This window comes from Neofelis nebulosa, chromosome 2 (assembly GCF_028018385.1).
Source record: "Neofelis nebulosa isolate mNeoNeb1 chromosome 2, mNeoNeb1.pri, whole genome shotgun sequence".
In the NCBI taxonomy this organism is placed as follows: Eukaryota; Metazoa; Chordata; class Mammalia; order Carnivora; family Felidae; genus Neofelis; species Neofelis nebulosa.
This window is the reverse complement of record NC_080783.1, coordinates 20598371-20611613: the sequence shown is the minus strand read 5'-3', so window position 1 is coordinate 20611613 and position 13243 is coordinate 20598371. Positions and strand designations below refer to the sequence as shown.

The window sequence follows — 13243 nt, the reverse complement described above, 5'->3', positions numbered from 1 at the left end:
TTAGCTCTACTCCAACACAGGGACATATTAGACAGGGAATATTATCCCCTCCCCCTGCCAAGAACTTTTTCTCCTGGAAATCACATTTTGAGTGCAGAAGCCAGTCTTTGTTTTCCATTTATATTACTAAAATCCTCACTTGAACAATTTCCTCAGAACAAAGAGATTGTCTATACTGAAGGGCTGTCGATGTTTCCATCTTGTGCCAGATAGAAATTGCTTACAGCTTGAAGAAATTAAAAAAAAAATTAATTACAGAAGTAATATGTAATAAAACTCAAACAGTACAGCCAAAACTAAAGTCTTCTTTGTTCACCCCTTAATTTCATTCTTCTCCCCAGAGATGGTCGCTGTCAACAGCTTAACGCAAATATTTAAAAAATGTACAAAATTGTGTGTGCGTGTGTACGTGTATATGTATGCGTGATTGTGTGTGCTGTAAATATACACATATGCATACATATATGTGTGTGTGTATACATACGCAGACACACACACACCTTATTTTTACATATAAAAATTCAATGTTAAATTTAAAGGGGACCCTACCTTAGGTATTATCTCATTTGCTTCTTCCCCCATCTAATAATGTCTTAGAGATCTCTCCATACCAATACGAACATGTATATGCGGATCTATGCGCCTATACGTATGTATCTACATTTTAACTGCTATAGAATATATCATGGTATAGATGTCATTTACTTTATTTGTCTAGTCCCCTAGGGTACTCATGTGAGACTCATATTAGACTTTATAGCTGCCTCACTTTTATGAAATCACTCTCTGCTAGAGTCTTGTTAACTTTCAGTGTTGCTATGACCATTATTGAACCCTTCTTGTGTAGAAATATACATATTTTTCTAGAATAGATGTCTACCGGTGAATTTCTGGGTCTAAGAGTTTGGCCTTTTGCATTTTTAGTGAATTGGCTTTTGTTTTTTTTTTTTTTTTGTTTGTTTTCCACTTCTACATTTCAGAGTTTGAAAAATCTCAGGGCCTGAGTTTTTGCCTGGACAACCCAGATGCAGCCCGCAGCTCCTGTCACAGTTTATAGGTGCCTACATGACTCGTTCGCATTATTTAGTTCATCACAATTTTCTTCCTCAGGCTAGATCTTAGAACCAGGACCTGGCTCCTCACTCATGTTCTAAATCTAAAGCTTTCTTTGAAGATGAATTAGCCTCATGATACTGCTCTCGGTTTTCTGGTTAAAGCACAAAATCTCCGTACACACGCTATAAACGGGGGGACGTTTTATAGGGCACACAGGTTGGTACAACTTAGCACAACCAGAATAAAAAATGTCAGGCTTCTGTTTCACTGGCTGGCTGTCTCTGCCCCCTCTCTTAGTCCTGAGGCTGGACGATGCTAGGTGGTGTTCTTTCTAGTGGTGCTGTAGGCACAAACCTTCCCAAATTCAGGTCTAAACTCTTCTCCCGGCTGCCACTTGACCACAGCAGGCTGGCTGCTTAGTGTCAGCTCCACTAGCAGAATGTTCCGCATTCCTGTCTTCCCCAGACCCGTACTCTGGAGCAACTCCTTCGAGTTTGCTCTCTCTGCTCAGATTAGCATTCGTCTGAGCTTTGATGGACACCACTCCCCTGCCCCGTCTTCTACGGCCCTGAGTCTTCACGTTGCTCTGACAGCCTACAGTTTTCTCAATCCCCACTAGATCACCAGCTCCCAACTCAACCCTCTTCAGATCTAATCTGTTTTCTCAAAGACTAATTTACAGTGACAAGGTGGCTGCCTTAGCCGACAGCCCTCCTGCCTCCATGAAAAACTGAACGTGTAATTGAGAAGGAATATCTAGTTAATAAATTCATGTATGTAACAAATGTCTTTTTGTGTGATTCAGGTGGATGTAGGGGATACTCTGGGTGGGGAGAGAGACCCAAACCCAAACCGTGACCTCCAGCTTCAGAAAGCATCCAATCAGAGAATTGCGAATAAAATCGTGACTGTGAAAAGGGCTATCGAAGACGGTGCGTGTGTGTTGACAGTGTAAAGGCGGACGTGACCTAGTCCACAGTGGGAGAAGGGCTGGTAAGAGGGCTGCCCTAACAACCCCTTCTACTCACCGTTCTTTTCTGTTTTTGTCAGAATGAGGGCATCCCGGGCTCCCAGGCTGTTTCACTGCCCCTTTTCAGTCCGCTGTGTGGCCTTGGCCCTCTTTTTTTTTTTTAATGTAAACATGAAAGGCTGTTCTGTAGTCCCTTCTAACTGCAACGTTTTTCTTTCTTTTCTTCCATCTTAAGGGGGACATACGCGGTCACTGCCAGCAGCGTCGTCTCGTCCATCTGTCCATCTCTTCAACACGATTGTTGAGCAACTGTTACAGGCCAGGCACTGTGCTGGGGGAAGGACACGCACAGCGACCTACGAAACATCATGCTGCTTGCCCTCACGAGCGTGCTCAGGCCTTGAGTGCCAGTCTGGGTTCATAGAGCCCTTCCCTTCTCTCTTTAGCCAAATGGATACATTTAGAATTTAGTTGTGGTGGACCCAGCAAAACTGGGAACTCCTGGTGTATACCCTGCAGGGCCCGGGACAATAGTCTGTGTCTTTCAGGTACTTAACACACTCTTGGTGAATCCCTGCTTCTTCTGAGTTGATAACCTTGCTCGCCTTAGGGGCATATGCCCTGAACCGCACAGATGGGACCAGGGACCACTCTTTCAACGTAAGTACCACCATAGCATAATGGCCTTTCACTCTATAGACATTTCTGGAACAGTGGATGCTGTCCTGAATGGATGTAGAAATGTACAAATAAAATACAGTTCTGGGTACAGAGTAGACATCCAATAAACCCTCACTGATTTAGTGGGGAGGACATTGTCCCACCCTGAGTGGTCCCGTAGTGAGCGACATGGATGAGACAAGCTGATGCTGGTCAGTCTTCAGGGAAATTATGCTTCTTTAGGGCCTTGAGACCGTCTCCCAACAGCTATATTATTACTGTATCCAGTGAGGACTTCTAGAAGGGCAAACACAGGAAGCTAGAAACTGAGACGTGATAAAGCCTATTCATTTCTGGCTGGGTTGATTAGGAAAAAAATTCTGGGAGCTGTGTTTTAAAATAAGGGAGGAATGTCAGCAAGGTGACAGTGAGAAATGAAAGAGATCTCTTTCCAGAGGGGAGTTTCCCCTTCATCTCCGGCTTAATTACCGTGCAGCTGAAACCATAGGAAGTCAAGCAGATGTGAGAAGAAGGTCCCTTCTTGTCTCTAGGAGTCTTGGGGTCTCACTCGTCTGCTTCCCAGCTGTTTGCTAGAGGTGAGGGACAGTCTGCACTGTGGGCAGAGAGGAGGAGAAGATGGCCCCATCTTTTTTTTTTTTTTTAATTTATTTTGAGAGAGGGAGAGAGAGAGAGAGAATCCCAAGCAGGGCTCCCTGCTATCAGCGCAGAGGTCGATGTGGGGCTCCATCCCACCAGCCGTGAGATCATGACCTGAATCGACACCAAGAGTCAGATGCTTACCTGATTGAGCCACCCAGGTGCCCCCCAAGAGGAACTTCTGAGGGTTCTATGACATTTTGAGAGCCTGCCTTTTAGTTGAGGAAACAGAGGCATGGAAAGCAGGACCTGTTTAAGTGCCATAGCTTTAAAAATGAGTTTTAATTAATTAAACTGCAAGCTGAAAGAAATGGGGAAGAGACGTCTTCTCTTTTTCCACCTTCGCTCTTTGTCTGCACCTGTTGTTCCCAGCTCACAGGGGCGCCTCCACCAGCCCTTGCAACACCGGGGCCTGGGCATCAGGCCAGCCTTTCTTAGATGAAATCCAGGCTGCCAGATCACCCCACCCACCACACTCCCCCCCGGCCTGGGGCCCACCCCTCTCCTGGGAGACACAAAGGGCTTCTGTGACTTAGGCTAGAGCTCACGACCCTTCTCTTTCTTTCCAGCAGTGGGGTGAGGCTGTGGGGTGCATCTCGAGGCTGCAACCCTCACCTGACTTGCTGGGTTGCAAACAGCATGGATATTTCTGTTCCTCAGTGCCTCCGGCCACTGCTGAGACCTACGTGCCTATTTCAGTCCTATGTAGACCTTATGCAGAAATGTCAGGGGGCCCTGTTTGGCTCCAGCTGAAGTCAAGGGCAGGGGTGGTCTGGAGAGGAACGGGTATTTACAAAGCACTCGCGATATACGGGGATCAGTGCAGGTTGCTTTGCATATGGATCCTCCTGGTGAACCCAGAAGGAGGTATTCTTAACCCAATTTTACTCAGCTAGTGACAGAAATTCAGAGAAGTCACAAAACTAGTTCAAGGTCCTGTAACTATTAGGCAGTTGTAGCAAGACTGAGTCCAGAACTGGCTGATGTCAAACCCTTTGTTTTTTCCTGTTAGGGTTCATTGCTTCGGATTTGAATCGAATGGCTCCGCTTTTACTAGGTCAAGGGCGATGAGAAATGTCTGTGCCTACTGCACTCTGTCTGCCACTCCCAAATATCCTAGCCTACTGTCACATGCCCCTTCACCTTGGATTGACGTGGTAGTCTGGTGTCAGGGGTCAGGAGACTAGGGCGATGCAGGTGGCAGAATAGAGTTCTAGTTCAGCTTCTGTCACTATCTGGGCCACTGTAAGTGTGTCTTTTCTAGCCTGGAGGACTCAGTTCCTCCACGTCTGAGAGCAAGGTGGTTGAGTGCACAGACACCTTGCACAGATTTCTTGACTTCCTGTTTCTTATCTCTAAAACAGAGGTCATGAAATACTACCTAGTCCCTGAGGTTGAGGGGAGGGTGAAGCTAATATGTATAAAGATCTCAAAGGAAAGCGTAAGTGTATTGCTATTATTATTATTCCTGGGGGTAAAACTTCCCCAAAATCTATTAATTTAAAACAAATATATAGGAAACAATATACTGAGAATTTAAGCTGTGTGCCTCCACTTTGAATTTTTCTTCTCTAATGTTTGTCTTCGTGTGTGTGTGTGTGTGTGTGTGTGTGATAAGGAGTGGGGAAAGGTGAAGGTGGACAGTGGATTTTGTTCATTTCTCTGTAGTGCTTGCTTGGAACAGACCCCGGCTTAGTAGGCTCTGCTCCAAATGAAAAAGGCAGAAAGAATGGGGCAACACGCCATTACTAAGGTAAAAATCCAGGTGACCTGAGGCTAGTTCTGTCCAATAAAAATATAATGCCAGTCACATTTATGATGTTCAGTTTTCCAGCAGCCACATTTGAAAATCAAAAAAAGAGATGGGGCGCCCGGGTGGCTCATTCGGTTGAGCGTCCGACTTCAGCTCAGGTGATGATCTCACACTCCATGGGTTCAAGCCCCACGTTGGGCTCTGTGCTGACAGCTCTGAGCCTGGAGCCTGCTTCGGATTCTGTGTCTCCCCTTCTCTCTGCCCCTCCCCTGCTCATGCTCTGTCTCTCTCTGTTCAAAAATAAATAAAAACATTTAAAAAAATTTTTTAAATAAAAAAAGAAAAAGTAAAATTATTTTCAGTTATTTTATGTAACTGATGACGTCTAAAATGTTTCAATATACAATCCATGTAAAAATTATTAATGAGCTATCTTACATTCTTTCGTTCATATTAAGTCTTTGAAAGGCAGCCTGTATGTTACCACCGACGCCCTGTCACTTCGAACCAGCCACGTTCCAAGTGCTCGGTAGCTACCTGTGCCCCGTGGCCCCCATACTGGACGGTGTAGACCCAAACCCGAGCGAGCTTCTCTCTGCTAAATCAGCCACAACATGGCTTGCTGCCTGGATACCTGGAGTGGAAGGAGGGAAATCATTCTTCTTAGGAGTCAGGCAGGGGAAGGCCGGCCTCCTTTACACCCCAAATTTGCATGTCTGTGTTCTTGACTTTCATGGAGATCACAGTCTGCCTCCTGACACTTCCTTACAATCCATGGCTCCCGGGCATGTTTACTTTTGCTGAGGTGTGAGCAGCAGCACCTGCATAGCTCTGTGACTCTCTGTCCTTGCCATCCCGTCTGCTGCTGTTTCGACATAGTGAAAATGTTCTAGGTGGGGGAAAAAAACGGAGCGGAGAATAAATCCCGCTTCCAGTTCTGGCCATGAAAGTACGTAGGTTCTGAGTAAATTCTTTGAGCTAAGATGGCAGTTTCACAGGAAAAGCTGCCTTTTATAAAAGTGTTCACAGATTAAGGGATTCCAGAGAGTGGCTGTTGTGTGCTCGCTCAGATGCTGTTTTAGCCTCCTGGCGGGTGCCCGGGAATTGTATACACTGCAGGGAAGGAGTGTTTTGCACTCTGCAGTGGGCATCGTTGCACCTGACCGCCTGGTATACATCTTCTCTTCTTCGGTAACTGTCCTTCCATTTTCCTTTCAGGACCAGCCCCGCCCCACCACAACCCAAACTTGACCCTCATTTTCTCTCTCCTGAGACCCTGACTTTTTTAGGGAAGTGATGTAAGAATGGAAAACAATTGGGGCCACTGCACTGTGAAGACAGTGATTTGAGTCTCTTCAGCTTCTTGCCTGGCTCCCATCGTGAGGCCCGGTTGTTCAGTTTTACCTTCCATTCTCTGAACGGTTCTTCATACTTCCAGTACATTCCATTTACCCCTCTTTCAGGTTATTTCTGTTGCTCTCCACCAAACGCAAACGGATGCCTACTTTGAGCAGCAAGAGGGCTGTGGTCTGGCTCAGGCTCTGGAGCCAAGGGCAGCAAATAAGTAGAAAAGGAAAAGAAGAAGAATTAAGTAGTCAAACCAGGGGTGGCATCCAGGCGTGGCCAGGGTGGGAGAGGACTCACTGTTTCCTGTGCTTTTTCTCACCCCTTCGCTCACTTCCTTTCTATGATCTCCCTGGGAGATACACTCCCCATGTGCTGCCCTGAAGTGGCAGAGAAAGCTCTTTATCCAGACTCTATGATGCTTTGTGTTCCTAGGAGGGAAGTTGCCAGCCACTGCTGGGTGACATTTCTTTAATCTTCTCCTTTAGAATCTTAGGACTTCTTATTGTTGGAAGGATTGGAAAGGACTCTGAGAGAGAGCCCCAGAGAGGGGGCCGTGATTGCCTTGCAAGTGTGGGCAGAGCTGAGCTTCCGAAGAGACTTCTGTGTCTCCTTGCCCCTCACCTACTCATCCGCACCACCTGGGAGCTCCTTAGAAATGCGGAATCTCTGTCCCCACCCCCACCCCCACCCCCAACCTGACCTGCGAACTCAGAATCTGAATTTTCTCTGATTCCAGGTGGTTCTATGCATGTGAAAGTTTCAGAAGCTTTTTATATAAGCCGGTGTGTTATTGTTCTTCTGTGTTCCTGAAGGAAACAGTAAGTCAATACATCAAGGTCCAGTTTCCAGCCCCTTCTCTTCTTGAAAGCTTCCATTTTGAGTCACTTTTGAAGAGGACCTCGGCACATTGTAAAATTCCATCTCTTTGTCTTTTCAATAAAAGCCACCTGTGTGTTAGGCCCGAGGACTTTACAGCTAATTAATTACAGACATACTTTCCTGTTGCAAATGGAACAACTTAACATGATCCTGATCACTGAGTTTATTAATCAGTCCCCGCTCCTTTTGACTGACATCCATGCTCAGATTTTATTTTTCATAGCATATTAGGTTAAGAAATGGATTCATTGACTTGTTTCCCGAGAAACAATGGCTGTGCGTGTGTCCGGATGCGATCCCTCTGTCCCTCACCTGTGGATGGCTTCGCTCTGGCTCCAGGACTTTACAATCTAGCTGGAGAGACGAGATCATGCCCAACTCCTACATTTTACAGGCGCGCAAAGCAAGCCATAGAGAGATGTGGGACCTGGCCTAGACTAAAGGGTCAGGAGACTGCCTGCCCAGAGATTCCTCACTCACGCTTCTGCCTGAGCCAGGCTGGTTTACGGTGTTGGTGGAGCTGGGCCACAGGTCGGGATGAAATGGCTCCAGCTGTAGGAGAGGAGGCATGCAAGGCTTGGACTAGAGCAGGACTGATAGACAGATCAAGGTCACAAAACAGGAGGACTGGCCTTGATGGAATGTAGATGCTGGCCCCTTTCCCTGGTATAATGCTGCACGGAGACAACTGTCGCCTGTCCCACTTCTGGGACACTGAGCTAAATGGTAAGAATGGCCGCAGGGCTCAGATGAGGGCGAGATCTCAAGGTCAGACTGATGAGAAGTTCGAGAGGGAGAGTGGCTTGGGGAGGGGGGCGCAGAAGTGAGAAGAGACTCTCTCGAAGAGAAGTAACCTACTTCCCCGCTCATCAGTCTGGCGAGGTGACTAGACCAGGGCTCCTGGAGGTTGGCCATGAACACCCTGCTCCACTCGGTTCTTTCCCCAGAGTGCACCTGGAGAGCAAGCGCCCGGACTGCGGAGGCAGGCGGCGGCTCTCCTCCGGTCTTGAAGGACAGGACCTTTGGGTGACCGGACAGCAGAGCCCCAGGCCACGTCTGACTTGTACCGACTACCCCCAGGGCACACAGAGTCCCCTCCCAGCTGCGGTTTCTGGACCTTCACCTCTTCAGCACAGCCTTGAGTGTTTCTCCAGAACTTCCTGTTTGCCTGCGGCCGCACAGTCGCGCCGGTCCCACCCGGGGTCATCTGGCGCGGCCCAGGGCAAGAGGTGGGGGTCAGCCACGCTCTCCCCACGGTTCCTCTGGGTTCTCTCCACCCACACACACATGGGTCCTCTGGGACCACTCCCGTAGCACCCCGAGGCCAGTGAGGCAGAGGCCCTGTATCCAAGTCAGCTCACAAGAAGGTCAAGGTGACCCAGAAGGGCTTCTGGCCAAGATCTTTAAATTTTTTTTTTTTTAAGTTTTTGACTTTCCACAAAGGCCAAGTAAGTGATGACTTCAGGACGTGACGTTCCAGAAAAAAACTGGAGAGAGGAGAAAAGTCCCCCTTGGTTGGGGAGATATAGCAAAGGCACACAGAGGGCGAGATCTTCGAGCGTCGCATGGTCGAAAGACCCCTGTGCTGGTGACCTACATGGGCCTGCCTGGTGGGTGCTGGCCTGCAAGACATGTCAACAGAGAGACAGAATGAATGTTCCTGGAGGGCAGGGACTAAATCAACACTAGTGTTGGAAAATCTCCAGCATATGGGCCTGGAAAATGTTCTTACAGCAAAACAGAGTTTTCCTGGCGGCTGCTATTCCTTCCACAACCTGCCCGAGAGGGCAGAGACTGAAGTCACCAGGCAAGGGGTCTGGCTGCCCTGCCTAGCCTGGGGCTCTACCCCAATTAGTTAGATTGTTTCAGTGTTGAATTATTGAAATAGAACATTGTACTAGAACGTTCTGTCTGGGGATAATCGTGTCTTGCAAAGATGATGTGCCAACATGCCGTTGAAGCTGAGGGTTCAGAGCCCTGAGTAACTCGGTCTGGGGCCTCTCTGCCAGTCACTTCCGAAGGGACTTTGGTCCGTGACGGCAAACAAGAGAAGACAAGTAGGACACTAAAGAGGAAAGCTTCCCTCAAAGTCATGTTAGCTACCTGACTCTTGATGCCCTGAGAGGCTGGGCCTTGTGTTCTGTATCACCTGGGATCCCTTACCTGCTGGCTTCTGGTTGAGTTTGGCCAGTGGAAGCACCAGGAGGAAACTGGAGAGAAATGTCGGGGTTTTTCCACTCTGCTCCTGCTCTGCCGGTAGCTGCAGCCTCTATTTTGTTCTTTTGCTCCTTCAAAGCTGCCGTTGCTAGGCTCCAGGGGTCTTGCCTCTGTGAACAGTCTCTCCGGGAAAGGCGCTCCTTTGAGCCCTGTGCAGGGTCTGCGGGATCCTGCGTGCGGGATCCTGCCAGACACAGGCCGACCTCCTCCTGGTCCAAACATGTTTCTCGAGGGAAGAAGTAAATTTCACACTATCGGCATTATCGCTGGGCTCGCGTCTTCCTGACTCTTAACTTCTCCCTATGGGAGAGGACCTTTCAGATCGCTCTGGAAAAGGCAGACCAGTGGGCGGGGGCAAAGGGGTGGGCTGTGCAGGGAGGCATTTGCAGCAGCGAGTGGCAGGGCCGTGAGCTGGGCACTGGGCAGGGGCACAATGCGGGGAAGGGAGGCCGGGGATCACAGACATCGCAGGGGCCTGAGGTCCAGCAGGCGGCCTCCAGGTGACGCTAACTTCAGGGTCTGCCTGAGCTCCTGGCTACCGAAGCAACCCGGCTGGGCAGGTGGGGATAGAAGGGGGTAAAACTGGCTTCCTGCCGGTTGGTGCTTTGTTCAACTCCTTCCCGAGCACAGTCCTGCACTGCCCTTGATTGGTCTCTAACATCCAGGGTGGCAAAAGCTGACATGTTGCAAGGAGCTTTTGGGCTTTCTTTACACGGAGGCAGAGGAGCTCTTGGAGGGTGCAAGAGAATGCGAGCCAGTCCTTTCTGGTTAGGGATGGCAGGGCTTTGCGCAAACCCGGAGACAAAACAAAAGGAATATTAGAGGAGCTAAAACCATAGAAAGGAGTGCGTTTATATTTTCTCTCTACAAAATTGACAACTGGAGGGAAATACAAGTTTGAGGAGTTAGAAGTATCTGTGTGCCTGATGGTAAGATTTTGCTCTGGAGCAGTGTGCAGTAGGAGACAGGAAAAATCTTAATACCAAAGGACGTCGAGACAGAAAATGTCTAGACCATGGGGTAAAGATTTTTTTTTTTTGGTAGTATTATTTTTTTTATAGATGTAAAAAAAAAATGGGTGATCTTCTAAATCTGTGTCCACAAATTCTGTTCCACGGAACAGAAAACAAAAACCTGGTAGGATGTCAGAATATTGTACAAGAGAAGAAAAATATTCAAGAAACAAATTGCACACAGCTCTTTATCAAGAGAAGAATATAGACCGTTGATTTATTTTGGAAACACATCATGCCATGTACATTACAAGTTCAGAACTGTGTCACTGATATACCAACAGTTTACAGCCCATAAAAAGCTAACCTGGTTCAAAATGCTGATTAAGTTTCTACAAGCCTTGTTTCCATTTTGTTTCCATTTTACACTTACGTGTTGGCACGAACGGTTTGTAAACAAAAAACATTTCTGATCACCTTCATTGTATTCACCTTCTTACCTCCATGGGGCTCACACTCAATGGTCTCACCGAAAATACGCAGAATTCCAAGACACTCCCTCCCCAGCCTCCCAGCCTCATGGCTCTTCTCATTCCTTCTATCCTTTCCTGGTAGCTTGGTTTAAATAGGAACTTCAGTTCCACCCTGTGTCACCCTGGTGCTGTCTTCCAACAGGAGGCATTCGTCAAGAAAATATCGCCTAGGAAAGGGCAAGGAAATATCCCCTTCTGAGGGGGATGGGTGGATACTGAGGTGTCGCCTCCATGGCCAGAGAGAGAAGTAGAGTTGAAGGAATGGTCAAGGTAGAGTTGACATTCGTATTGCCTGAACGCCATAGGCTCCGCCCAGGGTGTCTCCCCATCCCTAACAGCCTGCTGGTCCTGCCCGTTAGCCCACATAATCAGATAACTTAGCATGGAGAATTCTGTATCCACTCCTGGGACCAGTATTTTAGCTTTAGTTTAGCCCATGGTTTGGGGTTGTGCTAAAACCAGAACGGTCTCAGAAATAGCGGTCATCAGTGCCAGTCTCCAGGTTCTAGCTCCTTCTCAACACCTGAATACTGTGATGGTGCCCCGCCAGTGCTGAGGCCCACGGACAGAGTCAAGGACAAACTACGGTGATAGTTTCCAAGTTATGTTGAACGGTTTCACACCTGCCAATTCTTTCCCAAGTCTGCCCAAGCCCATTTTCCAGCCAAAAGATCAAAAGGAAACCTTTCCAACTTTTCAAAGTTTTATTGAGATGTTGAGGAGAAACAGCCAACATATACATTCCTCATTTCGTCACGATTGGCATTTTACCCACACGATAGGTTCTTCTCTGGCTGTCGTCCTCTCGTCGCTGCCTGGCATTGTGTGAAGTCCACCAGGACAGAGCCCGCGGGTGGCATCACAAGTGGGAGCGGTAATGGCGATTGGCTGTAAGGGAAGGACAGGTTTACAACAGGGACCCCAGTTAGAACACCCCCAATCATCCTCTTCCCGCCTCAGTGCCTGGAACGGAGCTGGAAATGAAATTCTCAGGCTGAGATTCTGGGTCCTGGAAAAGCTAACTGGATCCAAGAAGGAGGGCCCGTGGGGCAAGTCCCTCATGTTTGATCACTCCCTTGCTTCTCCCTTACTCACAGTCATCTCCCCGTTTTCTACTCTTCAGACTGCCCTTCCGGTATTTTCTTTTGCTGCCACCTCTCTTGACTCCCTTGTGAGGAGCTCGGTTCTTGCCCCTCCTCATGCCATGACTCTTGAATTTGCGGTTGGTCGACATTGTAACTTCTGCCAAAATGAGGGGCTTTGCAAGACCCGGAGGCCAGGAGTCTGGGTATTTAAGGCCTTAGCCATTGTGACCCTGAAGGGGTGTGGCTTGACAGGTGGGTGGGGCTCCCCTGTGATGTCCCTGGCCTTTGTTACACTTCGGTCATACATGAGAAATAAGGTGGCCCCTCTAATGCAGCTCTAGACTGTCCTCAATTTTGAGGACTTTTTTTTAATATTAAATAAGGTTTCCCAGACAGGTATTATTGAGCAACTAAGTTTCAGCTCTGTGCCAGGCATCTGGGAAGTACAAGAGACCATTAAAATAGGTATTTCCTGGAGGCGCCTGGGTGGCTCAGTCTGTTAAGCTCCTACTACTCTTGATTTAGACGCAGGTCATAATCTGACCATTTGTGAGTTGGAGTCCTGTGTGGGGCTCTGTGCTGACAGCCTGCTTGGGATTCTCTCTCTCCCTTTCTCTCTGCTCCTCGTGCTCTCTCTCTCAAAAATAAATACATAACCCTAAAAAAAATAGGCATCTCCTGCCAGTAGGAATTTAATGGCTGTTGAGTGTGTGCATATGCATGTGTGTTTAAGTCTCTCACAGCATTGGAACATCACAAATGTATTTCCGTAAGGACGTGACTCCGGGAAACCCAATTCAACATGAGCAAAATATAAATACTTCTCTAACTGTGACACTATGGGCTGAGTACTTTTGTAGGACTGTCCTGTACATTGCAGGATGCCTGGCAGCATTCCTGGCCTCAACCCGTAGATGCCAGCAGCGGTGACAACCAAAAATATTTCCAAACATTGCCTCGGGGGGAGGGGCACAATCACCCTCTGTGGAGAACCATTGGCTTAGCCATTTCAGAAGATTCAGTCATCAAATATTTGTGATCAGATAGTATGTAAGATGGTTATGGATAAAACCAGACAGACTCTGTTTTCATGGCGGCTTTCAGCCTCATCAGGGAGAAAGCCATCAGAAATC

General features: G+C 48.0%; 1 protein-coding gene across 1 annotated transcript; it reads right to left on the bottom strand.

Moving 5' to 3' along the window:
* Positions 1–11710: 11710 nt before the first annotated feature.
* Positions 11711–12302, bottom strand: TNP1 (transition protein 1). Its single transcript, XM_058696617.1, has 2 exons — positions 12121–12302; positions 11711–11913 (listed from the first exon to the last, which is right to left on the bottom strand). The coding sequence occupies exons 1-2, from the start codon at positions 12257–12259 to the stop codon at positions 11885–11887; spliced, it is 168 nt and encodes a 55-aa protein (XP_058552600.1). The 5' UTR covers positions 12260–12302; the 3' UTR covers positions 11711–11884.
* Positions 12303–13243: the final 941 nt, after the last annotated feature.

Excerpts from the sequence above, each read along its gene's own strand:
- TNP1 (XM_058696617.1), bottom strand. The coding sequence starts at position 12,259 with ATGTCGACCAACCGCAAATTCAAGAGTCATGGCATGAGGAGGGGCAAG. Across the intron at positions 11,914-12,120 it reads TAGAAAACGGGGAGATGACT|CCAATCGCCATTACCGCTCC; the intron begins GTGAGTAAGGGA and ends CTTCCCTTACAG.